A 27851-nucleotide genomic window follows, 5' to 3' on the forward strand; every position below is an offset into this window, starting at 1 on the left:
AATGGTGTAGGCAGCAACATTAAATTTCTGCTTCCATTTATTAATATACACGGCTTTTTTAATTATTTATTATTCATTATAAGGCAATTTCCTCATTATTTTTATATTTAATGAAAAAAAATTAAATATATTACATAATACTAGCAGTAAAAAATTAATTACTTTATCATTAATTAATTTCTCAGTATTAGTATCACCTAATTAGTTGATGATATTAAGTAGATTTCATTGCATATACTACATTTCACGTAAAAATCATGAAACAAAATTAAATATTGAATATAATAATAAAATATAAATTAAAGTATAATAATCATTTGCGTCAAATTATTTTATTTTACAGTAAATCTTAAGATTGTAAATTACAAAAATAACTACATAGTATATATTTAATTTCTCAGTGCTAGTATCACACAACTAATTGATGATTATCAATTCGATTTAATTGTTTATTCTGCATCTTCTTCACGCAAAAATCATGAAACGAACTTAAACATTATATTAGGGCTGTCAACTTTTGGCATGACACGATAACACGACACGAACCTGCGCGAAATGAATGGGTCAAAGTTTATTGGGTTCGTGTCCTTATCATGTCGACATGTTAACTACACGAAAACTTCGTGACGTGTTCGTGTTACACGTTAAGAAATAATTAATATTATTATTTTATTATTTATTTTAAAATTTTATAATTTTATAATTAAAATTTCAAATTTAATATTAGAAATAATATTAATATATTATGAAACATCCATGACCCAACTATACATAGTGCATATGTTTTGGTGTGGAAATATTTAAAAATGCATGGAAATATAATTATATATATATGAATAGTATAAATGTGTGAACGTGTGTGCATGGGATAGTTAATAAAAAGAGAAGAAACACATGTCTTTGCATCTATAATTTAAATAGTTAAAGATAAGGTAGAAAAAAAAATACATATAAATAGGGTCGTGTTAGGTTGAGATTTTTGAACCTAATTGAGAATTGAGATGCAATCTCAGCCACTCATTCAGAATATTTGTGAAATGTCAACATGTAGCTTATGTCAAATAGGGATATTATCGTCAATAGCATACATCAAATGTCAACAACTTTATTCAATAAATATTTTTTTATTTTAATTTTTTTAATTTTTTTAATTTTAATTTTTTTAATTTTTTTATTTTTCTTAATTTTTTTTTACTTCCTCTGTCCCGGCTAAGATGACACATTGCTTAGCCGGCACGGGATTTTAGGAGTTATTGGTTAAAGTGTTTAATTGGAGAGAGAGAAGATGGGTGTAAGTATTAAAGTAGAGAGATAAAGAAAGATGAATATTTTAATAGGAGTGGGAAAAAATGGTTGAGTGTATTAATTGGAGAAAAAGTTACCAAAAAAAGAAATGTGTCATCTTAGTTGGGACAAACTAAAAAGGAAAACGTGTCATCTTAAGCAGGACGGAGAGCGTATTTTTTATTTTTTTTAAAAAAATCATTTTTTTTGTCAACTACTACATATATAATTCACCTCAACTACACATCAAATGTCAACAAATTTATTCAATAAATACATTTTGACATGAGTTGTACATGTAGTTGACATTATATTGTGTAGTTACATGAATTATATATGTAGTTGACATGGATTGCACACATAGTTGACATTATATGTGTGTAGTTGACATGAATTGTGTGTGTGGTTGACATGGATTGTACACATGGTTGACATTATACGTGTGTAGTTGACATGAATTGTATATGTAGTTGACATTATATGCATGTAATTGACATGGATTGTATATGTAGTTGACATGAATTGTATATGTAGTTGAAAAATAAAAAAAAAATTAAAAAAAAAATTTTAAAAAAATTAAAAAAAATAAAAAAAAAATAAAAAAAGTTAATTTTTTTAAAAGAAATTTTTAAAAAAAATTTAAAAATTAAAAAAAATATTTATTGAATAAAATGTACCATGATATTACAATTCTGCCCTTTCATAATTAATTAATCTAAATATATTTCCATGTGGAAAAATCTAGACCACTCATTTAATAAAAATGAGTGGCTGATATTGCATCTCATTTCTCAATTAGCATAAAAAATCTCAATTGATCACAATTCTTATATATATATATATATATATATATATAGGGTTTTGATCTATGAAGACCAGATTTAAATACAGAAATGCATAACACGGTCATACGTAAGGCATTTTTAGGTCATAGTTAGTTTATTTTTAGGTCATGCTAACAAAGCATGACCTAAAATGATCTTAACATGACATAAACCCAAATCTTATAATATGACCCAAAACTACTTAATTATGACCTTCCGTATTTTGGGTTAATTATTGACCATTAGATCATCTAATCCTAGGGCCAAGATTTGGGCTGCATTTCTGGATTTAAACACATACTTGTTTTGATCATCTCCATATATATATATATATATATATATATATAGGATTGTGATCAATTGAGATTATTTAGGTTAATTGAGAAATGAGATGCAATATCAGCCACTCATTTTTTTTAAATGAGTGGTCCAGATTTTGCTACACAATAAATATTTTTAGATTAATTTAATATGAAAGGACAGAAATGTAATTTCATGTTTTTTCAGCAGCGGAGCATTCCTCGTCTCGCGATTCTTCTCCCACTCTGCTGACGCTGGTCACCTTCAACCCTTTCTCCAAGCTCGCCACCGCGATTTCTCCGGCGAGACACCGCCATGGACTGTGGCTTTCTTCAGCTCCTCCGAATCGTACTCGTTCCCGTCCTCTCGCTCTCAGGCGCGCCTCCGTGTCAAGAGAACGTCAAGCGGTTAGCTCGCAACTACACCACACTCTTCTTCCTATTCTTCTCCTGCTCTCTGTGAGTAATTCGTCTCTTTCGTTGTGTAATTTCTAGATTTATTGAGCAAAAATTTTGCACATTTTGGATTGAATTGGGGGAATTTTGTGCAATACCATTTTTTCCCCCAAATTGAAGCTGAAGAATTTGAGCAATTGAAACATGAATAAAAGAAGTAAACAGAAGCGGAGTAGACAATTGCGATAGCAAGAAGGTAGGGGATGAAGACGAGCGTGTTGGCGATTCAGTAGGAGGGGAGACGGTAGATGCCGCTGGAGGCTTCTCGGAGGTGGATTGTATGTGGTGGAGGAGAGGAGGAAGGTGAGTGTGAACGCAAAGAGACCTAATCGCTTCTCGGTCCCCGATTTGTCTAATCCGATGTTGATGTAGATCGTGCCGAGCACGATTCCGACTCCTAGGGCTTGCAATATGTTGGTGACGAGCAATTGTTTTGTTCTGTAAATGATTTTCCAGAATCAGAAGGATAGGAGTGTGATTTCGTGGATTCTCGAGCTTCCAGATTGTATTTTGTGTTCAATTAGAGGAGGAGAAATGGATTCAATTGATTTTTCCGGATCTTATTAATCTGTATGCAGATTGAATTCAGTAGCATACTCAATTTCAGACAAATTTCGTAGGGGTGTAGAAGCTGGATCTGATAGAATTAGGAGGTTCAAGGGATCAATAAGATCTTTCTCTTTGAAGAGGTTTTTGACAGATGATGAGGGACCTAGGAGGAAAACTCTTGATCCTCAAGGACCATTTCTTCAGAAATGGAACAAGATTTTTGTCTTGTCTTGTCTGATTGCTATCTCCTTGGATCCCTTGTTTTTCTACATTCCTATTATCAATGGAGAAAAGAAATGCCTTGATTTGGACGAGAAATTGGAGATTGTTGCTAGCATTCTACGATCTTTTACGGATATCTTTTATCTCACACATATTATTTTCCAATTTCGTGCCTGTTTCATTGATCCTTATTCACGTGTATTTGGAAGAGGAGTCCTAGTTGAAGATTCCTGGAAAATAGCAAAAAGATATCTCACATCATACTTTATAATTGATATTCTCACAGTTCTTCCACTTCCGCAGGTATGACATAACAATTACTCCATACAATTGAAGAAATGCTTAGCTTAGTTAAAGAGCTTCTCTTTAACTATTCAATGAACTTGTATAATGCCATTTTTTTATCGCTACATAGATTTTGTCTTTAGAATCTGTCGTTCTTATCCAGTTATCTATAACTTTCCAGATTGCAATTCTCATCATCATTCCAAAGATGAGGGGAGCAAGATCTTTGAACACCAAGAATTTGTTGAAATTTGTGGTTTTATTTCAATATATACCAAGGGTTCTCCGGGTCTATCCTCTGTATAAAGAAGTCACAAGAACTTCTGGCATACTTACTGAAACAGCATGGGCTGGAGCTGCCTTCAACCTTTTCCTTTACATGCTTGCCTGTAAGTCTATCTAATAAGCTTCTGAGTTGGGATTCATTATATCTTCTAATTGTCTCTTTTGGTCCATTTTTAGGTGCTTGGAGCCTTTTGGTATTTGTTTTCAATAGAACGTGACACTACATGCTGGATAAGAGCTTGCGGAGATCAATCTGCGTGTAGAAATGCTTCGTTTTATTGTGATGCCGAGCCTGCAAGATTCGCAGAAAATCTGACCAAGTTGTGCCCTATACAGCCTCCTAATACAACATTTTTTGACTTTGGGATATTCCTTGATGCTCTTCAATCCGGTGTTGTCGAATCAAAAGACTTCCCTCAGAAGTTATTTTATTGTTTCTGGTGGGGTCTACAGAATTTAAGGTCAGCACATTCCTGAATTTGTTCAGTGTTTTCATTGCATAGTTTCTAATCCAGTGTATGGTTTTTTGCAGTTCCCTTGGTCAGAACCTTCACACAAGCACTTATGTCTGGGAAATTGCCTTTGCAGTTTTTATATCTATATCCGGCTTAGTGTTATCTATATCCGGATTCAATTGATTTTTCCGGATCCTGCTCCAGCTGTTCTGGTTGTTGGAGGTCGGTGAGGATTTCCATGGCGAATTCGAGGGGATTGAGCTGAGGGGGGGTGATGAAGCCGTTGGAGAGGAGGAAGGCTTCGAGGGAGGAGATGTCGTCGTGGTGGACGATGGCTTCGCTGCTGGGAGGAGATGTCATCGTGGTGGATCTTGAAGCAGCAGCCGCCGCCGGAGCTCTTCTCCATGCTGCAGGAGGTGAAGAGAGCGACGATGTCGTTCCGGAGCCACCAACAGCGCAAAGAGGCGGCAGAGGTGGTGGAGCCACAAACAATAATGGATCTATTCGACGAGGTTGATTAATTTACTTGAAGATTTAATTTTCGTGTTAAAATGGTGGAGGCGTGTGCTAGTATGGTCTGATATGCTAATGGATTATGCACCTATGCAGTTTCTGTTAGTCAATTATGCAGTTGCTGTTAGTCAATTTTTTTGATTCATTGGTTTCCTGATTATGTTTTGTGTGTGCATCTGATAATGCTTGTGTGATGCATTAGCTTCTCCCTTTTCTAGGTTGTAAATACTTTTCACATTTCCAACATTAAGTCTATTCATTAGTCTGAAGGATCATTTTAATTTTGAAAATATATTTCATGCCCAAAATCTTGATTAATTGAATAATTAAGCTTGATTATGCCCGATCATTGACATGAAAATATTTGTTGTTGACATAAATTATTTGTAAAATATTGTTGTTGACATCGTAGTTGACATAAATAATATAGGTCGTTGACATGAATATATTTGTTGTTGACATAAATTATTTGTAAAATGTTGTTGTTGACATCGTAGTTGACATAAATAATATACGTCGTTGACATGAAAATATTTGTCGTTGACATTAATTATTTGTGAAATGTTATTGTTGACATAATAGTTGACATAAATAAAGTTTGTTGTTGACATCGTAGTTGACATAAATAAAGTTTGTTGTTGACATCGTAGTTGACATATATAACGTTTGTTATTGACATTTGTCGTTGACATTAATTATAAGTGTTATTTTTTAGTTGTTGACATTTTAATATGAGTTGTTGACATTCGATATTCTCGGTATTGATATGTGAATTATAAGTGTTATTTGTTAGTTGTTGACATTTTAATACGAGTTGTTGACATTCGATATTCTCGGTATTGATATGTAAATTATAAGTGTTATTTGTTCGTTGTTGACATTTTAATACGAGTTGTTGACATTCGATATTCTTGATATTGATATGTGAATTATAAGTGTTATTTTTTAGTTGTTGACATTTTAATACGAGTTGTTGACATTCGATATTCTCGATATTGATATGTGAATTATAAGTGTTATTTTTAGTTGTTGACATTTTAATACGAGTTGTTGACATTCGATATTCTCGATATTGATATGTGTTATTTTTTAGTTGTTGACATTTTAATACGAGTTGTTGACATTCGATATTCTCGGTATTGATGATATGTAAATTATAAGTGTTATTATATTGAATGTTGAATATTTGAATGTTGAAGATTTAAAGATTTGAAGAATGTTGAAGATTTGAAGATTTGAATGTTGAAGATTTGAAGATTTGAATGTTGAAGAGATTTGAAGAATGTTGAAGATTTGAAGATTTGAATGTTGAAGATTTGAAGATTTGAAGATATGAATGTTGAAGATTTGAAGATTTGAATGTTGAAGATTTGAAGATTTGAAGACTTTGCAGCTAGAGTTTTAGAGAGAATTTTAGAAAATGATTTCAAACACAATTTAATAAAAAGACAATTATACCCCCTTGTTGACATAATGTGGTATTTGTTGACATTTTGTTAATCTTGTGGATTAGTGACCCTATATATATATATAGGGTCTTGTTAGGATGAGATTTTTGGACATAATTGAGAAATGATATGCAATCTCAGCCACTAATTCACAAGATTAACTTAATGTCAACAACTATCACATTATGTCAACACAGGGGTATAATTGTCTTTTCATTAAATTGTATTTGAAATCATTTTGTAAAACCCTCTCTAAAACTCTAGCTACAAAGTATTCAAATATTCAAATATTCAAATCTTCAACATTCAAAACTTCAAATCTTCAACAATCAATAAAATAACACTTATAATTTACATATCAATATCGAGAATATCGAATGTCAACAACTCATATTAAAATGTCAACAACTAACAAATAACACTTACAATTCACATATCAATACCGAGAATATCGAATGTCAACAACTCGTATTAAAATGTCAACAACTAACAAATAACACTTACTATTCACATATCAATATCGAGAATATCGAATGTCAACAACTCGTATTAAAATGTCAACAACTAAAAAATAACACTTACAATTCACATATCAATACCGAGAATATCGAATATCAACAACTCGTATTAAAATGTCAACAACTAAAAAATAACACTTACAATTCACATATCAATATCGAGAATATCGAATGTCAACAACTCGTATTAAAATGTCAACAACTAACAAATAACACTTACTATTCACATGTCAATATCGAGAATATCAAATGTCAACAACTCGTATTAAAATGTTAACAACTAAAAAATAACACTTACAATTCACATATCAATACTGAGAATATCGAATGTCAACAACTCGTATTAAAATTTCAACAACTAACAAATAACACTTACTATTCATATATCAATATCGAGAATATCGAATGTCAACAACTAACAAATAACACTTACTATTCACATATCAATATCGAGAATATCGAATGTCAACAACTCGTATTAAAATGCCAACAACTAACAAATAACACTTATAATTAATGTCAACGACAAATGTCAATAACAAACGTTATTTATGCCAACTACGATGTCAACAACAAACTTTATTTATGTCAACTATTATGTCAACAATAACATTTCACAAATAATTAATGTCAACGACACATATTTTCATGTCAACGACGTATATTATTTATGTCAACAACAACGTTTTACATATAATCCATCTGGAAATTATTTATGTGGATGAATAAGGCAACACTTCAATTGAATTTCCACAACAGTAAGAAAGCGAATTAAACACTGGAGTTCAATCTTACGACATCAATAAACTGATTTCAAGCAAAATTATAAATCAATAATTGATATAGCAGCAGCCAGAAAACAAACAAAGCAATTGCAACTCACAACCAAATCCTAATCACCTAACGAGACCTAAACTTCTTCGCTTCAAACCGAGCTAAAAAATTGGGTAAAACACAAAGTTATAGCAAACGGTAACTTCGACTCACAATTAGGATTGAGCTTGGAGAGAGCGCTGCGCGAACAGAGAAACGGATGCCTTATCGAAGACAAGAGCGCGGGCTCGGAGCTCGAGCGAGATCTGCGGCCTAGATTTGGAGTCTTCGGGAAGCATAAAGGAGCCCCAGGCTGCCGGCGACGAATTTCCGATCTGGAAATTCGCCGATCTCATCTCCATCTGGAAGATTCTCACCGCGCGCCAAATAATTTCTCCGGCAGCTCCTCCTCCATCTGCCCCTCCACTCAGAACCCCAAATCCACTGTAGCTGCCTTTAAGCACCCTCACGCTAGCCGCAAAATCGCGGAGGCGACGGTGGAGCTGCCGACGTCGACATCAATTTCCAGATAATCCGCTCCTCGGTGGTAGCAGCAGTTCACAGCCTTGCCGAGTAGACACGCCGAGTATCTCCCCACCGCCTTCTTCAGAATCCTCGGTCCTTTCATGATTTTATTCACGATTTTGAATCGGTTGTAGAGATATTCACCCGATCCGTTGATGAATTTGTTGAGCAGAGGATTCGATCCGATCAGCTCCCCTTCCTTGCTAGAGAATGCTCACGGCCGGGGATCTGGAGATTCACCCCGATCGAAGATGTGATCAATGTCTGATAGAACGAGCATGTCAACTAATCGATCTCAATTAGACCGCCTGGTCAAGGAGCGCGACGTAGACTGCCTGGTCGAGGAGGGCGACGAAGACCGGGAGCGCCTCTTCTTCGAGCCCGGCGCGACGAGTTTCGCGCTGGCGGAGGCAGAATCAGGCGGCGGAGGTAGAGAATCAGAGCGCGGCGGCAGCGTGGCGTTGGTGGCGGCGATGAATTCGAGGGATCCGTTCCTGGATTTTAGGGCTTTGATGGCGGAGATGGTGGAGGGCGGCTGGGAGATGGATTGGGGGTTCTTGGTGAAGATGAAGAACCTAATTAAAACACGAAATTACCATTATACCCTTTCATAATAAATTAATCGAAAAATATTTTTTGTGTGGCAAAATCTGGACCACTCATTTAATAAAAATGAGTGGTTGATATTGCATCTCATTTCTCAATTACCCTAAAAAATCTCAATTGATCATGAACCTATATACTCCCCTTCAATAAAAATCTCAATTGATCATGAAGGGGAGTATATATATTTAAATAGTGGAGAAGCTAAAATTAATTAACATATAATAAAAAAAATGGACACTAAGCAAAGTTACTCTTGCAACACATAGCTTTCAATTTTATTATCTCGATGGTTAATGTAGTCTGCTAACCGACTAAGGGAAGTACTTATATGTATATTACTAATTGCTCTCGGGGGAGGAGAGGGAGGAGAAGGAGAGAAAAGAATAATAAAGTTTAGTTTCATTATGGAGAAAATAAAAAGGTTTAGAAAACAAGAACAAAAGAAAAAGAGAAGAGTCATGAATCATAGATTGTAAAGTGTTTACAGAATCAAGAACTTAGTTAAATTAATTTTGTAATCAGGTATGTATAAATCGCACTTTTAATTTTTCATGGATAATATGGTTCATTGTTATATATTGAGCCAAAATATTTTAAATTATGTGATATGACCCTGATATGATTATGAGTTATTTGATATTGATGGGGGATATGATAGGATATATGATTGGTGCAATTGATATATTGTATGTTATATTGGAGTGAATATTTAAATTATATAGTGGAACGTGATGTGAATATATGATTTGTGAAAGGGATATATTTATATAGTGTATTGGAGTTATTTGATGGAATGTAATATGAATATGTAGTTGATGGAATTAATATGTTTTACATATGGCATTAAAAGTACATGAATCATGTGACTAAAGAGGATCTGTGACGGTTTTGCTCTGGATCTGAAAATATTACAGAGGGACCTATGAGTCTAATTACAGAGGGACCTCCGGGTCAAATACAGAGGGACCTATGAGTCCAATTACAGAGGGACCTTCGGGTCATAGAGGAATTCCGGGCAGATACCAGACTTGATTTGTCACAGAATAATAAATTGATCAGAGAGGCATATGCATTTCGAAATGAAATTATTTATGATATATGCTTTGTATTGTATATGATTATATGCGTTGTTTTGTGGGTTAATGAAGAGAGAAAGTAAAGTAAGAGAAAGGAAAAAGTAGAGATGGTGTTGTTTTTATTTTTATGAATTTTGTTTATGGAACAAAAAGAAGTTTTCTTTATACAAATGTGTACGTCAGAAGAGTTGATGTGTGACATATTATAATATTATTATTATAGTGTCGTTATTGTGCCGTGTCATATATGTGTTGTTATCGTGTCGTGTTGACGTGAAGTGGTTCGTGTCGTTAATGGGTTCGTGTCGTGTTCGTGTCTGAGGGTAGCAGGTCGTGTTCATGTTCGTGTTTGTAGTGTTCTTAACGGGTCGTGTTCGTGTTTCTTGTTATCGCGTCGACACGATAACGACACGACACACACGATTTGCCACCCCTACATTATATAGTGAAAAAAATAAATTAAATTGATAATAGTCATTCGCGTCCAATTATTTTATTTTTAAATAAATCTTAAGATTGTTATAAAAATGATTACATGTATGTACACTTGCTTTCTCATTGTTAATATCATCCACCTAATTGATGATTATTAAGTTGCTTTTATTGTATACTCTACATCTTCACATAAAAATCGTGAAACGAAATTAGATATTACATGTAATAGTAAAAAATAAAATAAGTTGATAATAATCATTTGTGTCTAATTATTTTATTTTTGAAGAATCTTATGATTGTAATTATAAAAAGACTACATGTATTATTTAGCAATACCTAATTTCTCACTGCCAATTCGATTAAGTCGATCAATGATAACCCTAAACTAATGGCCACTAAGTCGATTTCACTTTATACTCTACACTAATCATGAAATAAAATTATATAAGATAGTACTATATAATAGTGAAAATTAAAATAAATTTATAATAGTCATCTATGTCTAATTATTTTATTATAAATTAATTCTTCAGATTGTAAACTACTATAAAAATTACTACATGTATATATACGAGTATTTTATTTGTTAATACTATCACTCAAATAATTTATGCTTATTAAATCGGTTTCTTTGTATACTCTACATCTTCACACAAAATCTAAAAATAAATTAAATACGAATAGTGCAAATAAAAAATAAATTAAAATTTATAATTTTCATTCGCATCCAGTTGTTTTTTTAAAATAATTATTAGTTATAAACTATAAAAGTACTATATGAATATATACTTACTCACTCCATATTATCATTTAACTAAATGACTATTATTGAGTCAATTTCCTAGTATACTATATATCTCCATGTAAAATCTTCAAACGAAATTAGATATGAATAATATTAAAAATTAAATTAAATTGATAATAGTAATTCTCGTTCAAATATTTATTATTAAATAAGTTTTAATTATAAACTACATGTATATATATTTAATTTCTCAATGTTATCACCCAACTTCACACGAAATTCATAAAACGAAATTAGCTATGGCATATAACAACTAAATTGATTATTTGAGTCAAATTGTTTAATTATAAATAATTATAATAGTTAAACTGATAACAGTTTCTCTAGTTTAAATTATGAAAATGACTATATGTACATAAACTTAAATTTTATTAGGAATATCACCCAATTAATTAATGATAATTAATTGATCTTATTATATTCTACATTTCGTGCTAAAAATATGAAATAAAATTAGATACTCTCTCTGTCCCAAGATAAGCGAAGTGCTTCTTTTTCACACTTATTTTGAAAAAATAATATAAAATAGTTAAAGTGAATAAAAATTAAAGTAAGAGAGAGAATAATGTAGAAAAGAGTATTTTTCACATTAAAATGATAATAGTTAGATATAAATTGAAGAAATCTAACGGTATTAGTTCCAAATTTTCATTGATAATATTAGTTAGATAAAAAATTTTGCAAGTGAAGAAATTTAATTTTTGAATGCCTAAATAATGGGACGTGTTAATTGCCATGATTGTTTATAGTTTCATACCAAATATAATTCTTATAATTTAATAGTGATTTACTTTATAAATATAATAAAAAGGGTAATTTAGTATTGAAATAATAGTTAATGAGATAACCGGCTTAAATAAAAATCGGTTTAAAATTTGAGGGCATTTTGTGTATACAATTTTTGTCAATTTATCTTTACCCTTTTTAGAAATAGACTAAAAAGAAAATAGTTCATAGTACCTTTTTTATGAATATAAAAAATATTCAATTTTAGGATAATTAGCTAAATAATAATTGTATGATTAATGACCATCATTATTTCTTGAAATTGAATGAAATATTTGAAATGAGACTAAAAAAGGTACCTCCTTCGTTCCATTTAAAATAGAGCATTCCATATTTAAATTTTTTGGAATATTAGTTTAAAATTTAAATTGTACTAAAAGAAAAATGAGTAACTTTAAAGCGTGACATTACTTTAAAAGAGACAAATTAAGTATTTATATACTCCTTCCGTCCCACTTTAACAATCTCGGTTGACCATTTTTAGGTATCCCACTTGAAGAGTCCGGATGGAATATTCCTTAAATAATGATAAGCCATATATTCCACTTACATTTTATTACAAAACTAACATATAAAAGTAGGACTCACATTCCATTATCTTTTTCACCTACTTTCCTTTATATTTTTTAAAACCCGTGTCTAACTCAAATAGGACTCCAGAAGTGGGACGGACCAAGGGAGTAATATTTACATAAAATATATTTTTATCTTCCTAAAAAATAGTAACAGTAAAAAAGTAAAATATCAACCATAAAAGAGAATTTATTAATTGTGGAGTATATACAATGACAAAAATAGTGTGGTCAATACTATGTAGGTCGACAACTCTATGCAGCAATCATACATATATGCAGTATGGTCCTGTTCTATTGAAGTATACAACTCAACATTTGATAATCAAGAAAAATTATTCGAAACCCAACTTATGCTGAGTACATACCAAACAATATATAGTTTTCATCTGTAATTGACTTTTCGGAAATTCACGATCATTTACAGAGTAAATCTATACCAATACTCCTCTTAGATGGAAATGTGATAATTGGTTGAATAAAAAGCAAAAGTAACATAATGGGAGAGTTTTGAGATTATTCACAATATTGTTATTTTAGAGGTAAATGTGATAATTGGTTAGAATAAAAAGCAAAAATTATTGGTTAACAATATTGTCCAACGCTCCTTTCGTACGCGAATAAGAATCCTATTTCTTTCTGGCACGAGTTTTAACAAATATTTAAGGAAGAAAAAGTTAGTGGTATGAGCACTTGCACTAAAATAAGTGGATAGAAGAAATTTAGTGAAACGTAAATTTATAGTATTTTTTTAAGGATTAGACTTAAGCTATTCTGATTGCAAATATCGTAGGATTTAATTTTAGTTTGTAATAAGTATTTTGATGTGTTTGTTTTTATAGTATTATATTTTGGTACAAAAGATATAAAGATTCGAGCCAAACTAGAAAACTGACGGAATTTAGCGGTCCTCCAAATTGGATGAATATCGAACTCACCAGTCCCTTGGTGAATCAGCAGGAATATCAGAAGCAGCTCAACATGCCACTGAGTCGGAGAATGGAGAATGGAGAATGGAGAATTCAACCCTACACTTATCCTATTTTATCCGAAATTCTAAGCTATGTTATACTCTATATATAGTCCAGACTTATCCCAATTCGAAGATAATTTTTTAACCTTTACCCCATTCAAATAGAAACAAAAGACATTTCTTAATCCGGATTAGTTATCGAATTTGTCAAAGAAGTTCAAGGCAAAAAGAAGGCTGAAGTACTCAAGACCGAATTGACGAGTTTGGTTGGTCAACTACTCATTCCGTCCCACAAAAGACGTTCCACTTGTGGGACGACAAGGGATTTTAGGAGGTTTTGCTTTGTATGTTAAGTGAAGAGATAAAATATAATATTTATATTAATGTGAGAGAACTTTTTCTAACAATGTAAATGTGACATTTTTAGTAGGACAAACTAAAAAGTAAAATGAGAAATCTTTTATGGGACCGATGGAGTGGGAGATGATCAAAACAAGTATGTGTTTAAACCCAGAAATGAAGCCCAAATCTTAGCCCTAGGATTAGATAATCTAATGGTCAATAATTAACCAAATATACGTAAGGTCATAATTAAACACTTTTAGGTCATATTAAAAGATTTTGGTTTAATGTCATGTTAAAATCATTTTAGGTCATGCTTTGTTAGTATGATCTAAAAATAGACTACCCATGACATAAAAATGTCATACGCATGATATTGTTCTGCGTTTGTGTATTTAAATCTAGTTTTTCATAGATTAAAACCCCGGATGGAGTAGTTTATTTATGCTACTATTATTTTAAACTATTGATTTTGTAGCTCTTTATGGGTAACTAAACGATAGAAGTCCCTTCGGGGATATCCGATAAAATTGGAACGATACAGAGAAGATTAGCATGACCCCTGCGCAAGGGATGACACGCATAAATCGAGAAATGGTCCAATTTTATTTTTTTTGAAAGAAATATTAAAAAAAAAAAAACTAAACGATAGAATTCTAGAATTTGATTATGTTCTTTTAATTATATATTTCTGATATAATATTATGGTATTATTTTTATCTATTATTGTGGGATAATGCATATGATTTTCGGACAAACTATTAGATGATCAAGTGGTAAGCTATGGAATCGAGAGAAATAATGTGCTAGACAAAATAATTAACATATTATATCAATAAGACTTAGAGGTTTGAAATTAATTAGTGAGGATGATGGAGTAGTCTTAAGATTATTCTAGAGACTAGAGTTACTAGGCACTTAAGTGTAATCAATATCAAAAAGAGAGATCGAGAAATTTTAAAAATGGGAGGGCTAAAAACAGGAATCTCAACAGGATGATATTAGATAGTATCATGGAGATGTAGGTTGATTCGAGCACTATTTGTGTCACCGTGGTGTAAAGAAGTTTGATAGGTGTGTTGCTTTATATTTATTGAAGATCTCCAATTCTCAAGGATCTCATAAGAAGACTTCCGAAAATTTAAGTTAATTCCCAAATTAAATTTGATCTAGATCGCAGATAGACGAACAAAAAATCAAAATATAGAGAAACATTATGCTTAGAAAACCTTTCTAAATCCTAAACCCTAAAAAAAAAAACCCTAGGCATATTCTGGTTCCAAGAGGGAGGCCTAAAAATCTAATTATTTCAGATCTGCTGTTGCTTGTGAAGTTACATTCTAGATTATATTTTAATTTCATGAATTAATTTATAAATTTTGAAAATTATCATATGAGATCTTAACCAATCGAGAATCTTTCATATATCCCTAAGCAAAAATATGATCGAATTTGCAACAGTAGATTTTGAAAACGAAATACTGATATTTAAGTGATTATTTAGCTTAATAAGTTCACATAAAGACATTGAATGCATGTCAAAAAATGCAATTAATTCATATAAAAGAATATAAACCTTAATACATGAATTCTATAAATTGAATTACTTATAAATTTAGATTCTACAAAGATTGGCCGACTTGCGATTTCTCCACGCGTTCTTCGAATCTTCTGACTTGCACCCTATCTCCAAATACAATCTTTTGTGTGGGAGAAATCCTATCATACTACATACCAATAAAACTTGGACATGAAAAGAGAGAAACACCCAAGTGTTGAAATGGTGCAATTTTCGAAATCCTCCAAGTGTGGGAAACCCAAGTGTTGAGATGGTGCAATTTTCGAAATCCTCCTAGTGTTCATTCTCTCACAAAAATTTACAAGAATGGAGACTAGAGCTCATTCTTTCACCAAGTCTTCTATTTACTGAGTACTCCTTTCATCCCATTCAAGATGTCCAGCCACTCAAGAATGTGGACATCTTGAGTGAGACGGAGGAAGTATTATAGATTAGACCAAAGATTCATGGAGATTGGACCGGACCTCACCTATTGGATTAATTCCTACAAGTACAACACATGATAATACAGCACATGATAAAAATATCAGCAAAATGATCAGACATGTCTCAGTTCCCTGTTTCCCTTCTCCCTTTTCACTTTCTCCAACACTTTGGATTCTAGAAGCATCCGAGCATACTCGCGACGTGCTTCTTCAATTTCTGCCTTGAGTTTTGTAATCTGCATAGACAAGCAAAAAAATAAAGTCGATCTCTAATTTGAGAAATAAAGAAAACACATAACCCTGCAATTTCATATCCACAACAAACCAAGAGGATTAAAAAAATATTCAAAATGTCAAAATTACAAAACATAAATACCTTGAGATTGAGTTCTTCGTCTATCGCTTCATATTCTTTGAACCTGAGATACAGACAGAATTCTGAACTCACAACCACATAATTTGATATATCATTGATTATGTGATAAAATTCAAAGTCTCCTTGGACGTCACAACAAAGTACATTAGATCTATGATAGAAGACTTACCGGGCGCAGAGGTTTCGGTTATCTTGAATTATCTTAGCGGCTTCTCCGTCTACTTGGAATGCCCTGGCAGGACAAATAGCACGCTGCATCGAGGAAATAACAGATAGCATCAAGTTTTACAAGCCGGGAAGGCTTTGTTATCGAAATATGAAACACAAAGCGATTAAAGATATCTAATCGCATTCAAGGACCAAACTGCACTGATATGGTCTATATAGGTTCTAGAAGTTGTTACAAAAGATCATAAACGACGAAAGCACCTGTTGTACATTTCCACTGTGAGCATTATCAACAGATCTCACCCTTGTGCATCCCATCCTATTTACCCTTCCAGTCTCCACAACTTGCTCATGTCTTTTCCTTTTGAGAGCTGCTTCTGTGCAATGTCAGTTCACAATGAGTTTTTTACCATAGCAGGCGTACTTCAGTAATGAGATTCAAATATATGACGAAGGCTCAGACATCAATATATTCTGAGTTCTTACCCTCTGTGCTCTTATGGAAGGACGGCAAGGAGATTCCAGATGCATCTTTTTTAACTCCAGCTGCCGATGATGCTCTTACACCAAAAGCACTTGAGGAGTCTCTAGTCAGCACGACAGGTTGATATATACCAGGTCCACAATTTGACTTAGGAGTAGGTGCAACTTGATGTGCCATTGGTCGAGGGATTTTCTTAGCTTGATAGCCAATGAGTCCACAATGGTAATCCCTGCCAAAGCAATTATAGCATCAAAGGTATGAGCCATCCAGGACAATATTCATTGCAATTTATAAAAAAGCCTGTAAATTGATCACTAACCAGTATTCTTGTGTCATTTCTTTTAGACGGGTTTCAAGCTTTTGGAAGACTGGAGTTTTCTCAAAATCCTGTTTATTGTGAGTAGGCTTAATAAAGTTTGCTTCCAAAAGCCCTGTTATGCCAATAGGAAGTTGTTAAGCATCAAATTTTTACATTTCAGAATAAATATACACTTATATGGAAATATATGGAATTCTTACCTACAACTCCTCTGCCTCTGCTGTCAGAAAAGGTTACAACATGCCAAAATGGCTGCAGCAAAGAGAAACAAAAATGGGTTCAAAATGTGGGTAGATAAAAGTAACAATAGTTCTTTATTTCATCTTTGATTCCTTCTTTTTCTTTACTTGGGAAGAATTAAGAATATCGCAATGGCTTTGTAACTTATAAAAAGTCTAGAGGGATTCAGGACAGATTGTTGGCAAAGAAATGGGTGGGTGAACACAAATTTCCTAACAGATATTATAGTGCCAGAAATAAACAAAAGAAGTATTGTGTTGGCCTAGCAGTAGAGTGGTTAACGCAGGAGGCCAAAGGTCTCAAATTTAAGTACACAATGGCATGGTCTTTAAATTTAATGTTGCAATTACCAAGGGGGTGGAGGAAATAAGAAGAAAGAAATAGTAAAAAATGGTTGATATGTTTCACGAAGAACTCACTCTAGCTTTGCTTTCATTTTAATTTTATTTCTGGTAGGAACAATATCTAAAGATTGATTAATTAAGTAAAAGCAGTCACCAGTATCAGTCTATTCTTGTGGTAGACATTAAAACCATGTACATTCACAGCTGGAGCTTCCTTCAGGAAGCCAATCGTAGTGATGACCGATTCCTGCGATCAGTAAAATTAGGATACCATATCTCAGTTAAAAGGCCATGCAAAACCATTTTCCTGGTGAAGTCTTGGTTAATTGTATCTAAACATTCAAATGCATGTTTGAAGAAAATAAAAATCATACCTCAACATTTTGAGGTTTATACCGTATGAATTGCGGAAATTTGAGATCACTTCCAATGTTATGATACTCAACAATTTGTCCACGCAATACTATGCAAAAGTTCCCAGGATATTGCAAGTATAAAATAGATAAATATGCCTGCATAAAATAGAAGGCCAAGTATCAGCAAGTATTTACACTTTTTTTTTCTTTTTTTTTTGCAAGTATTTACAGATTTGTGCAAATACAAATATCTGGCACAAACTTACGCGAAGTGAATGCTTAAAACGATTAGCAAGATGCTGTTCGCTTGCTTTCATCTTAGAGGAAAATTTGGCATTTTCTCCAGTGTCCCAACAGATACGAATATCCTGATATATAAAACTCAAATGAGGATGCAAGGAAAATCATATAAAATATTACCTAGTATGCAAATAAAAAAAGGAGAACTGTACTGCAATAAATTCTATCAAAACCATAACAATAAATCCATTCATAAAATGTAGCAGTCAAATAACCTCTGGGTCTGACTCAAAATCGAGCTCCAATTTTCCATCATCATTCTGCCATAGATTGTAGACTATTATCTTGGTACCATGAGAGCCAATGTCGTCAAACTGCAAGATAGAAACAAAAGGAGATGAACAGGTTTAACATTAAAGATGTAATACTATTAAGTATTAACCAATGAAACGCATGGAGATGCATTATTTCCCTGGATACTCTACATACTTGGTTCAGAAGTTCGGCTTCTGTCGTAAACGGAGACCACTCTAAGAGGATGGAAAGATTTTTATTTAGATGTTGTTCATCGTGTAATGAATTCCATGTACTTGTATGTGAATCAAACTCATAATCAACCTGCATTGCAGAGGAACCAGATCATTAAAGTATGTTTAGCACATATTAATCCGAAAAATAAGCACCATGAATAAAAAGTAATACAATTGGAGTCTTGATAAAGGAGTATGTTTATGTATAATAGAGAAAGTTAAAAAGAAAATTATGTCTTCGAATTGTTTCCAAGTTTGTCAGTTTGTGCCAGGTAAAGTTTCAGCATGATTATAGGACATCCAAAGACAAATACAAGTGTAGAAATAAAACTAAATATTTCTTATAAAGTGATTTCAGAATAAAACTAAATATTTCTTATAGGATGTTGAATTTCAGAATAATCACTATTAGTTATGGCTATTTCAATATTGAATCCTGAACTAAGGATTTTAATAAAAACATCCTTCACAATTCATTGAAGACAATAAAAGGAAAATTATTTAATTTTATTAACATATAATTCCAAACGAATTTTCTGCCAAAAGAAATCTCTACAACTAGAAATCCTTTAAACATTTATATTATGTAGTCCAACTTTTAACTGGAAATAAAGACTCACCATTGGGACAACTATTCTATCCTGGCCTGTTTGCGTTAAAAATGTATAAGATAGCAAACCTACACTTTGCGTCGATTTCCTGGTCGAGAAAAAAAATAGTGAACAAATCATATAGTCAGAATCAGCACAGAGTGCAATGCCAAGTATGCATGAAGATGGCATATCCTAGCTTCTCTAAATAATTTATTACTTACCAATTTGAATATTGAAAACTAAACAAAAAATAAATAAATACATTCACAAAATTATCAGTTTACAATAAAAACTGGCGTAGATTACCACTAGCTGGAAGATAGGTTGAAGATTAGTTTTGGTTGAAATTAATGTTTATTTCTAGTTTACTTAGTTTACCTTTTACTTTAACAGTCTTGAGTAAATAGTCTTCTACGATTAGTTTTTTTCCAAGTTTGAGACTTCATAATGTATCCTTATATATCCTTCCTTGAGGTTTTAAAGGATTATCATGTGGGATTATTGGCCTTTTTGAGGATCCGTTTTCAGTTATATATTTTTCTGTTTTCATATACCTTTTGTTACTTTCGTTTTGTTCATCCACCTTTACCCTAACAAATCAGTGAGGAGCAAGAGGAATCTAAAGAGAAGATTGTGACAGGGTCTCAGGATGGTTCAGTGTATCTGAAAAAAAAAGAGTAACTTCAATGAAATTTTTCTATCTGTTTAATGAAGTATTTGAATTGTATTTTTAGTTTTAAGTTTAAGACTAAAGTCCAATTTTGGTCCCTTACATTTGCCCTAAAATTCTTTTTGGTCCCATACATTATGTTTGTGACCTTTTGGTCCCTAACATATTGTTTTGTAACTTTTGGTCCCAAACATATTGTTTTGTTTTGGTTCTGTTAAAATTAACAGTCAAAATGTTTAATAAATTTAATAACTTGATTATAATCTATGACTAAAGTCCAATGTTGGTCTCGTACATTTTCCATAAAATTCTTTTCGGGTCTTATACATTGAGTTTGTGACCTTGTTTGGGAGCAAAAGGTACCAAAACAGTATGTTAGGGACCAAAAGGTCACAAACTTAATGTATGGGACCAAAAAGAATTTTAGGGCAAATGTAAGGGACCAAATTAGACTTTAGTCTAAGTTTTAACTTTGCTGAGTCTTAGGAAAGACTTGTATCCATTTTTTCTCGGTTTGATTTTTCATTATCTAATAAATGGGCAGTATATTAAAATTAGATTCCTACTAACACCATTTCCTAGAAACTTGTATCTAGATAAGTAGACTAGATCCAATCCCTTCAGAAAACTAGTAGTAACCATAAGATCTGTTTCAAGGGTAGAAAAAAAACAAATATACATATATACAAAAAGTGTACGCGAAATTTTTTGGACAAATAAACCAACAAATGAAGAGTGTCCATGTAAAGATATACTAAAAATAACTCTTAAACAAAGAAAGCAAAGAAACCTGTCCACCATGGAGCGGCTGAAGACCACAACATCAGCCCCGAGTCTCATAGAACTGGTCTTAAACCCATTCCCATCTGAAAAGCTTCAAGTCAATATCTTACTTTCAAGTGAAGAAATAAAATAAATTTTTATACTCACACTGTCCTATTGCAGTTTTTGAATGCTTATCAGAAAACCCAAAACTAATGCAACGCCGCATTGCTTCAGGGTTCATTCCACCACCATTATCTAATAAGAGAAGTAAAATGACATTGACGTATCACTCATACTTATCAAGGGCAAGGTGTGAACTTAGACATCGAATTACTATTATTTTCATAAGTCTGAGTTTGAGATATTAAATACCTTGAATTAACAAAGCTGTAGTTCCATCCCTAGGATTTGAGGTCTTATCCACGACAACAAAGGTGGCCCCATTTTGTATCTATCCATAAATGAGACATGGAATACAAGAACAATACAAATAAAATTATTACTTGTGAAAACAGCAGAAGATATATTTCATAAGTGAAGATGCTTAAATATAGCAGGTCAAATTAATTCAGAACCTACAGTCCTACGCTGAGGATGCTTAATCTTTCTCTCTACAGAACCAATAATATAGTTTAGAGGTTTCTAGTTACCATCCTAAACAAAAGACGACAATATAAAGACAAGATTTATAATGACCAAAAATAAAATAATGATAGGTAAAAGATTACCTCGTCAATGGAATTATCAAGCAGTTCTGCCACAGCTGGTAACATGGCACAGGTATAAGAGGAATGAGAATATGTAAGATGCACAATATGATATAATTAGGCCAATATAGGGAACTATATAAAAGATGCATACCGCCAAAGGCCCACTTGTGAGAAGTGGCATTAGAGTGAAGAAATTTGGGGTGAATATGAAGATAGCCTGTGCGATCTGCCAATTGAATAAAGAATCCATGATTACCATGTAAAGGTGATAAAAAGACTACATTATCTTCAACTTCAATGACATTCATGGGCTATTACACCCTAACTATGCATGCAACTGCACAAGTTTGAAACCTTTTGCAGTTCACATTTTAGTGTTATGACGATTTGAAACTAAGACCAACTTAAAATATAGATGGAAAAGTACTTTGACATGCTGGCTTAGAAATAAGCCTGTCCTCATAGTCTCCAGCTCTCCAGAACTGTCGACAAATAGGGGCAGGAGACATTGATGATGTCGAGCAAAAGCCTGAATCATCAATTGGAGAGCACTCATTGTTAGAAGCCCTTAAAACAGTCAATCTTCCGATATGTTGCTCCGATTTAACAGCTTTCATGCCAAGCTCTCCATGACCGTGGTTGGTATTTAAGTTCATGGAACTCATCTTAGAGACTGGAAAATGAAACACAAGTCAATCAGTTACCAAATGTACCATGAATATTTGTAGATTTACTAACGGGGTAAGTTGATGAGATAAAGCAGGACTTAAAGGAAGAGAGTAATAAGGGAATCAGATGACAAATTAAACCGACGTAGAAAGGATGGCAAGAAGACCAGGATGCAATCTAACTTGAAAACTAGGAAGAAAAAACAAAATAGCCGTAGATATTTTTACACATTTGTAACACCACGACTTTTTCTATCATTTTATTTGTTCTCAAAGACGTCATTTGTACAACCAAATTTTTTAAAACCCAAGTTTTTAAAATCCATAAAATAGACTCTTTCCATTTTTAGTCCATCCCATAAAAATAGTCCACTTTTATTTTTGGAAACTTCTTTCACTGTAATAAGGTGGTCCCATCCATCAACATCGTCCAATAACTTTTCCTTCTCTCTTACATTACCATAGCCCGTGCGGTCACATTCCTATTTTTATTGGACGGAGGGAGTATACACTGATAAACTCATTTGTAATGCCTTGGAAGGACCCACTAACAGCTCCAAAAACCACCTATGCTAATACGAATCCCACATCGGATCCACATGAAAGTGTTGAATAGCATATACATGGGAGTTAATCATTTACCTTTGACCGTGGTTTTGAGTTAAGTTATGGCTCACTAGCTTAGGTATTAACAATTTGGTGTGGTGAAAGGTATAGGATGGACTCCAACATATATGATATTGCACACTTCCACGTGAAACAATTGTAGGAATTATATCAATACACTCTCCTTAAGAAGTAAATGTCCACAATGGGCAAAGTGGCAAACTAAAAGCCACAAGCCCACATATTTGGTGGCACCTCTTTGGTCACACCTTTGGATAGCCCTTTCTGCAGATGATTCAGATACACCAAACATATAAGAAGCCCTAAATTAATCCAAAATCATAGTCAAAGGTAAATTGTTGACTCCTATGCATATGCTACCCCACACTTTCAAGTGGAACCAATGTGGGATTAGTATCAATCCATCTCCTTTTGAACCGGACATACACAAATGGCATACACAAGGTGGCAAACCCAAATAGAAGGCCCACAATCCATTTGTTGCTGTTTGGGCCCACATCTTTGCCCTAAACCCAGCCTAAAGGCCCAAATGACAACCCATTTAGGCACAACAGCCCAAAATCCGACCTATTTTTATAATCGAGCCTTTTTAATAGGGTTATATGTTTTCCATTAGATTTCCACCTCCACATATACACAAACCCTACTTCTTATCCTCCCCCGGTCGCCTTTGTCAACCTCTAGGCCACATCAACCTAGATATCGCCATCGAGATTACCGCACCTCCACCAAATTGATAATCATATAAGCTGAGGGGCCTAACTTAACCCAAAACCATTAGTAAAAAGTAAATGGCTGAGTCTCACATCACCACTTATATGTTATTCCACACTTCCATAGGGAACAAATGTGAGATATATATCATTTTAATGATTCAATAGTGAAGCGAATAATCTTAAGGTGGGATTCCACATCCCCTTAAGGTGGGCTAATAGTGAAGTGAGTAATCTTAAGGTCAAAAGTCTTCGATCCTTGCCAATCAGACATGGTTCTTCAAGTGGTTCCCTAAACCCAGCCTAAGGGCCCAAATGACAACCCATTTGCATGCTATTGCACGAGAGGAGGATTGATACATATATCAACAAAGATAGCGGATGATATGAACCATTGGTCCAAGTTTTTTTTTTTTTTTATTTTACTTGCGTTGGTTCCAATTTTAGTTCAATAAAAATAAATTCATATCAAACCTTGCACTATAAAATTTCAAAGGTTTATCGGGTAATTTTTTTCTAGACTAGTCCTTCTAACTAAATTGAAAATCCTACTCCCTCCGTCCCAAGATTCCCTCCATCCCAAGAAATATGACCCCTTCCTTAGGCTGCACGAGATATTATATTTTGTGTTAGGTGGAGAGAATAATGTAAGAGAGCGGAAATAAAGTAGAGATAAAGGGGTTTCTATTTTTAGTAATGAGTCATCTTAGGTGGGATGCAAGGGGAAATAAAGTAGAGATAAAGGGGTTTCTATTTTTAGTAATGAGTCATCTTAGGTGGGATGCAAGGACTAATTGATAGCAAATGCACTATTGAATTCCTCTGGTCACCATATTAGCACAAGGGTCATGCTCCAACTGTAGAAAAGCTAAATGTTGTTATATCCAAGCAAATAATATGTACTTCTTAAATGAGAAGACTACTCTCCAAAATCCAAAGAGAACAAACTAAAGCCTCTCATTGTTAGATCAACTACAGATATTAACCCATGATCTATGCAGCCCATAGCCATAAAGGCTATGGGAAGTTCAATTGAAATTAAAAAATCAGACTAGACTAATGTGTTCACTTTGGTCTTAAGAGCAAAAACAGATATATATTCAACCTTATTTTTTGCAACCAAAAGTTTAGTTGTGACTGTTTGTTAAAAAAAAAAGACCTAGTCAAACTAACTTAAACTCTAAAGATTTCATTAAATATTCGCCTCACCAATATCTAATTCCCAACTACCAATCTACTTTATCATCTTGTTTTAAATCTCTCCCCCAAACTAAACTCTAAGGATTTCATTAAATATTCGCCTCACCAATCTCTAATTCCCAACTACCAATCTACTTTATCATCTTGTTTTAAATCTCTCCCCCAAACTAAACCACCCCCATACATACACATCTAATTGTTGCATACCCATACTCTAGGACAACATTCCCCTTCCTCACCCATGACCCCTCAATCTCTTCTTGTATCCTCTCCAAAAAAATGTGAATTGAGATTTAATTTTCATCTTTTCACAACATACTTTGTCATGAGAAACAGCTCATTGTTCTTCTCACAACTCATCGGGTCACACCATCTATCAAACTTAGGTCTAGAACAAGAGTTTTGGTTGATTCAATCAGTCTACTTCTTCTCGATGGTTTTGATTCCAATTGTGTGCAGATATTTTCTTCCCTACACCACCACAGACAAGAGCCCTTTGCTTCCAGCCATGGGCATCAGTGCTAGGGAAGTGGAAGGTGCGGGAGCAGTCCAACATGTAGATTAACATTAATTATAAAATCAAACTAACCACACCAATTAATTGCAATTCGGTTTGGCTCAATTTCAGTTCTTAACTTCTAAGTATAATACTCACACCGTCCCTGTGTAGAGACGTTTCTTTTCTACATGGGATTTAAGAAAAAATTGTGCTAAAAGTGAGTGGGACAATCCAAAAAGGAATACGACTCAACTACATAAGGACAACATTAGTCAACAAGCCATAATGCCACAAAATGAATCTCCAACCTAGAGCCCCTGAAAGCTACATATCGCTAATTCTCAATAAATACAGATATGTGAACTACACTGCGTTGACAATCTTAACCAAGTGCATCATTAGCTAAGCAAGGAGGAAGAAGCATGCCCAACAATATTGTTTAACAAACAGAAAACAAATAGCTGGATAGTACTGAAAATAAAATTATGATATTACTTGTTTGAGTGGAATATATATCAATCGACAAAGCAATTTTGAAAAAATAGACAACAAATTAGCAACCAAAAATAAACATTGAAGCAATGATAAGATTAACTGAGGCCCTGTAGCAATACCTCGAAATCCGCAAAGCTCGAAGCTGGGTTTAATTCGGAAATAATGGAAGAACTTCTTCCCAAATTCAGCACCAACAACTGAAGGTTAGGATCCTCCAAAATGAAGTTCCCTAACCAAAGTGGAATCCTCTTTGATTTTATTTTTCCGAAGGCTTCTGGTGCAATTCACAGAGCCCTTAGTAGGCAAAAATTCGAGCTTCGAGCGGGAGAAGAAGAGGTGCTGCCGCCAGATTGAGCTGAAATATTTCGAATGCAATCTGTTTTGAATTGAAATGAAAAGAGTGCTTTTGAGAAATTGAATTGCCAGTTTGCTGCCACTTTCATAGTCGGTCAACAATTTCAATTAATAATAATTTCTTCTCGCATATAAATAAATTTGAATAAATCTTTAATCAAATTTAAAAGATAAAGTTAAAATCAAATCTTATAGATTTGATCTAGATAAACTTTCTCAATTCACAAAATATATTTCCATTTGAACAACACAGAATTTTAATAAAAAATTGGTAAAGTAGAAAAAAAGAAAAAAATAAGTAAAGTAAGAGAGATAAGGAAAAAAATAATTAAAATATGAAAGATGTGAAAAAAAAAATATGAGACAGAAACATTCTATTTATAGAAGTGAAGGTTTATTAGAAAAGTATTATCAAGATAAGTACTACCTAATCTTTAAGATATACTCCCTCCGTTTTATAGTAGTATAGACATTTTTTTTCGGCATGAAAATTAAGAAAAAGTAAGTTAAGTAAGTTAAGTAAAGGAAGAATAAAGTATGAAATAAAAAAGGTAGTGATATGAAGATAGAATAAAGTAAGAGAAAAATAAAATAAGTGAAAAGAAAATGTAGACTTTTACTAAAAAATAAAATGACTCCACTACTATGGAATGTACCAAAATGACAAAATGACTCTACTACTATAGAACAAAGTGGGTATTTGAATTAGGGTTTAATATATCCTACATCTAATCTTGAATTTAAGATTCGATTTTATATAAACTAGTGTAACACCCGTGCTATACACATATATTATTATTATTTTTATCAGTTTAAATTTTAAAAATTAAGGAATATCAGTATGTCATAAACATAATATAAATAGATATGTATACAACAATAATTTAGTATTATTACAAAATAAAGAATAATTGAGTAAATTCACATACTACCATACACTAGCGTTGTTTGTGATTAAAAAAAAACCTGAAATTAAATTAAAATATGTATATCAATTTTATAAGGGTTAGAATTATAGTAAATATAAATTTTAAGTATATAAAACAATATTCACATAGAAATAGAAATATATAAAAGTGAGTATATTATCTAGAAATAGAAGATAGAAAATATAAATTATAGTTTAATTTATTTATCTATTTCACTGCAATAATATACTGATATTATCAAATTGATAATCTTTTATTCATTTAAATATTTATAATTAGATTCTTATCATTATAACGTCCATCATACGTATGCAAATTTAAAGTAAATATGAAACCCTAAGCCTTGTATCCTAAATCCTAAATCCCAAACTTATATTCAAAAAATAAAAAATTAAAAACCTTATATCATAATAATTGAAAAAACCTTTTTGATTTCCTTAATCTTCTTTCAAAATCTTTTCACTTCCTCCATTTTATTTATAATAAGAATCTTTTT

At 32.8% G+C, this 27851-nt stretch overlaps 3 protein-coding genes and 1 non-coding gene across 4 annotated transcripts; 3 read left to right on the plus strand and 1 right to left on the minus strand.

Annotated features, from left to right (window-relative positions):
* Nucleotides 1-3111: 3111 nt before the first annotated feature.
* Nucleotides 3112-4322, plus strand: LOC125210310 (cyclic nucleotide-gated ion channel 1-like). The gene is made up of 4 exons (XM_048109868.1): nucleotides 3112-3141; nucleotides 3236-3303; nucleotides 3442-3937; nucleotides 4101-4322. The coding sequence occupies exons 1-4, from the start codon at nucleotides 3112-3114 to the stop codon at nucleotides 4320-4322; spliced, it is 816 nt and encodes a 271-aa protein (XP_047965825.1).
* Nucleotides 4323-8736: 4414 nt separating this feature from the next.
* LOC125210316 (transcription repressor OFP13-like) lies at nucleotides 8737-9090 on the plus strand. Its single transcript, XM_048109874.1, has one exon. The coding sequence runs from the start codon at nucleotides 8737-8739 to the stop codon at nucleotides 9088-9090; it is 354 nt and encodes a 117-aa protein (XP_047965831.1).
* A 5486-nt stretch (nucleotides 9091-14576) lies between these two features.
* Nucleotides 14577-14680, plus strand: LOC125217304. The gene has a single exon (XR_007175717.1). It is a non-coding gene; the product is annotated as a U6 spliceosomal RNA (small nuclear RNA).
* Nucleotides 14681-15607: 927 nt separating this feature from the next.
* On the minus strand, nucleotides 15608-26480 carry LOC125215646 (protein MICRORCHIDIA 6-like). The gene is made up of 20 exons (XM_048117129.1): nucleotides 26192-26480; nucleotides 22298-22543; nucleotides 22022-22096; nucleotides 21889-21923; nucleotides 21533-21611; nucleotides 21326-21415; nucleotides 21186-21261; nucleotides 19753-19831; nucleotides 19092-19220; nucleotides 18878-18976; nucleotides 18629-18730; nucleotides 18381-18518; nucleotides 18161-18253; nucleotides 17623-17674; nucleotides 17423-17534; nucleotides 17106-17332; nucleotides 16881-16996; nucleotides 16621-16703; nucleotides 16452-16494; nucleotides 15608-16311 (listed from the first exon to the last, which is right to left on the minus strand). Exons 2-20 carry the CDS (start codon nucleotides 22533-22535, stop codon nucleotides 16189-16191), a joined length of 1989 nt encoding a protein of 662 aa, XP_047973086.1. The 5' UTR covers nucleotides 22536-22543; nucleotides 26192-26480; the 3' UTR covers nucleotides 15608-16188.
* Nucleotides 26481-27851: the final 1371 nt, after the last annotated feature.

The sequence above is a fragment of the Salvia hispanica genome, chromosome 3 (assembly GCF_023119035.1).
Source record: "Salvia hispanica cultivar TCC Black 2014 chromosome 3, UniMelb_Shisp_WGS_1.0, whole genome shotgun sequence".
NCBI lineage: Eukaryota > Viridiplantae > Streptophyta > Magnoliopsida > Lamiales > Lamiaceae > Salvia > Salvia hispanica.

Bases quoted from the DNA above. Each gene is read 5' to 3' on its own strand.
- LOC125215646 (XM_048117129.1), bottom strand. From the start codon at position 22,535: ATGAGTTCCATGAACTTAAATACCAACCACGGTCATGGAGAGCTTGGC. The intron at 21,416-21,532 runs GTATTTAATATC...TTCTCTTATTAG, and splicing joins TACAGCTTTGTTAATTCAAG to ATAATGGTGGTGGAATGAAC. The intron at 17,675-18,160 runs GTGACTGCTTTT...TCTTTGCTGCAG, and splicing joins ACAAGAATAGACTGATACTG to CCATTTTGGCATGTTGTAAC.
- LOC125210316 (XM_048109874.1), top strand. From the start codon at position 8,737: ATGTCTGATAGAACGAGCATGTCAACTAATCGATCTCAATTAGACCGC.
- LOC125210310 (XM_048109868.1), top strand. From the start codon at position 3,112: ATGCCGCTGGAGGCTTCTCGGAGGTGGATT. The intron at 3,142-3,235 runs GTATGTGGTGGA...ATGTTGATGTAG, and splicing joins AGGCTTCTCGGAGGTGGATT to ATCGTGCCGAGCACGATTCC. The intron at 3,938-4,100 runs GTATGACATAAC...ATAACTTTCCAG, and splicing joins CAGTTCTTCCACTTCCGCAG to ATTGCAATTCTCATCATCAT.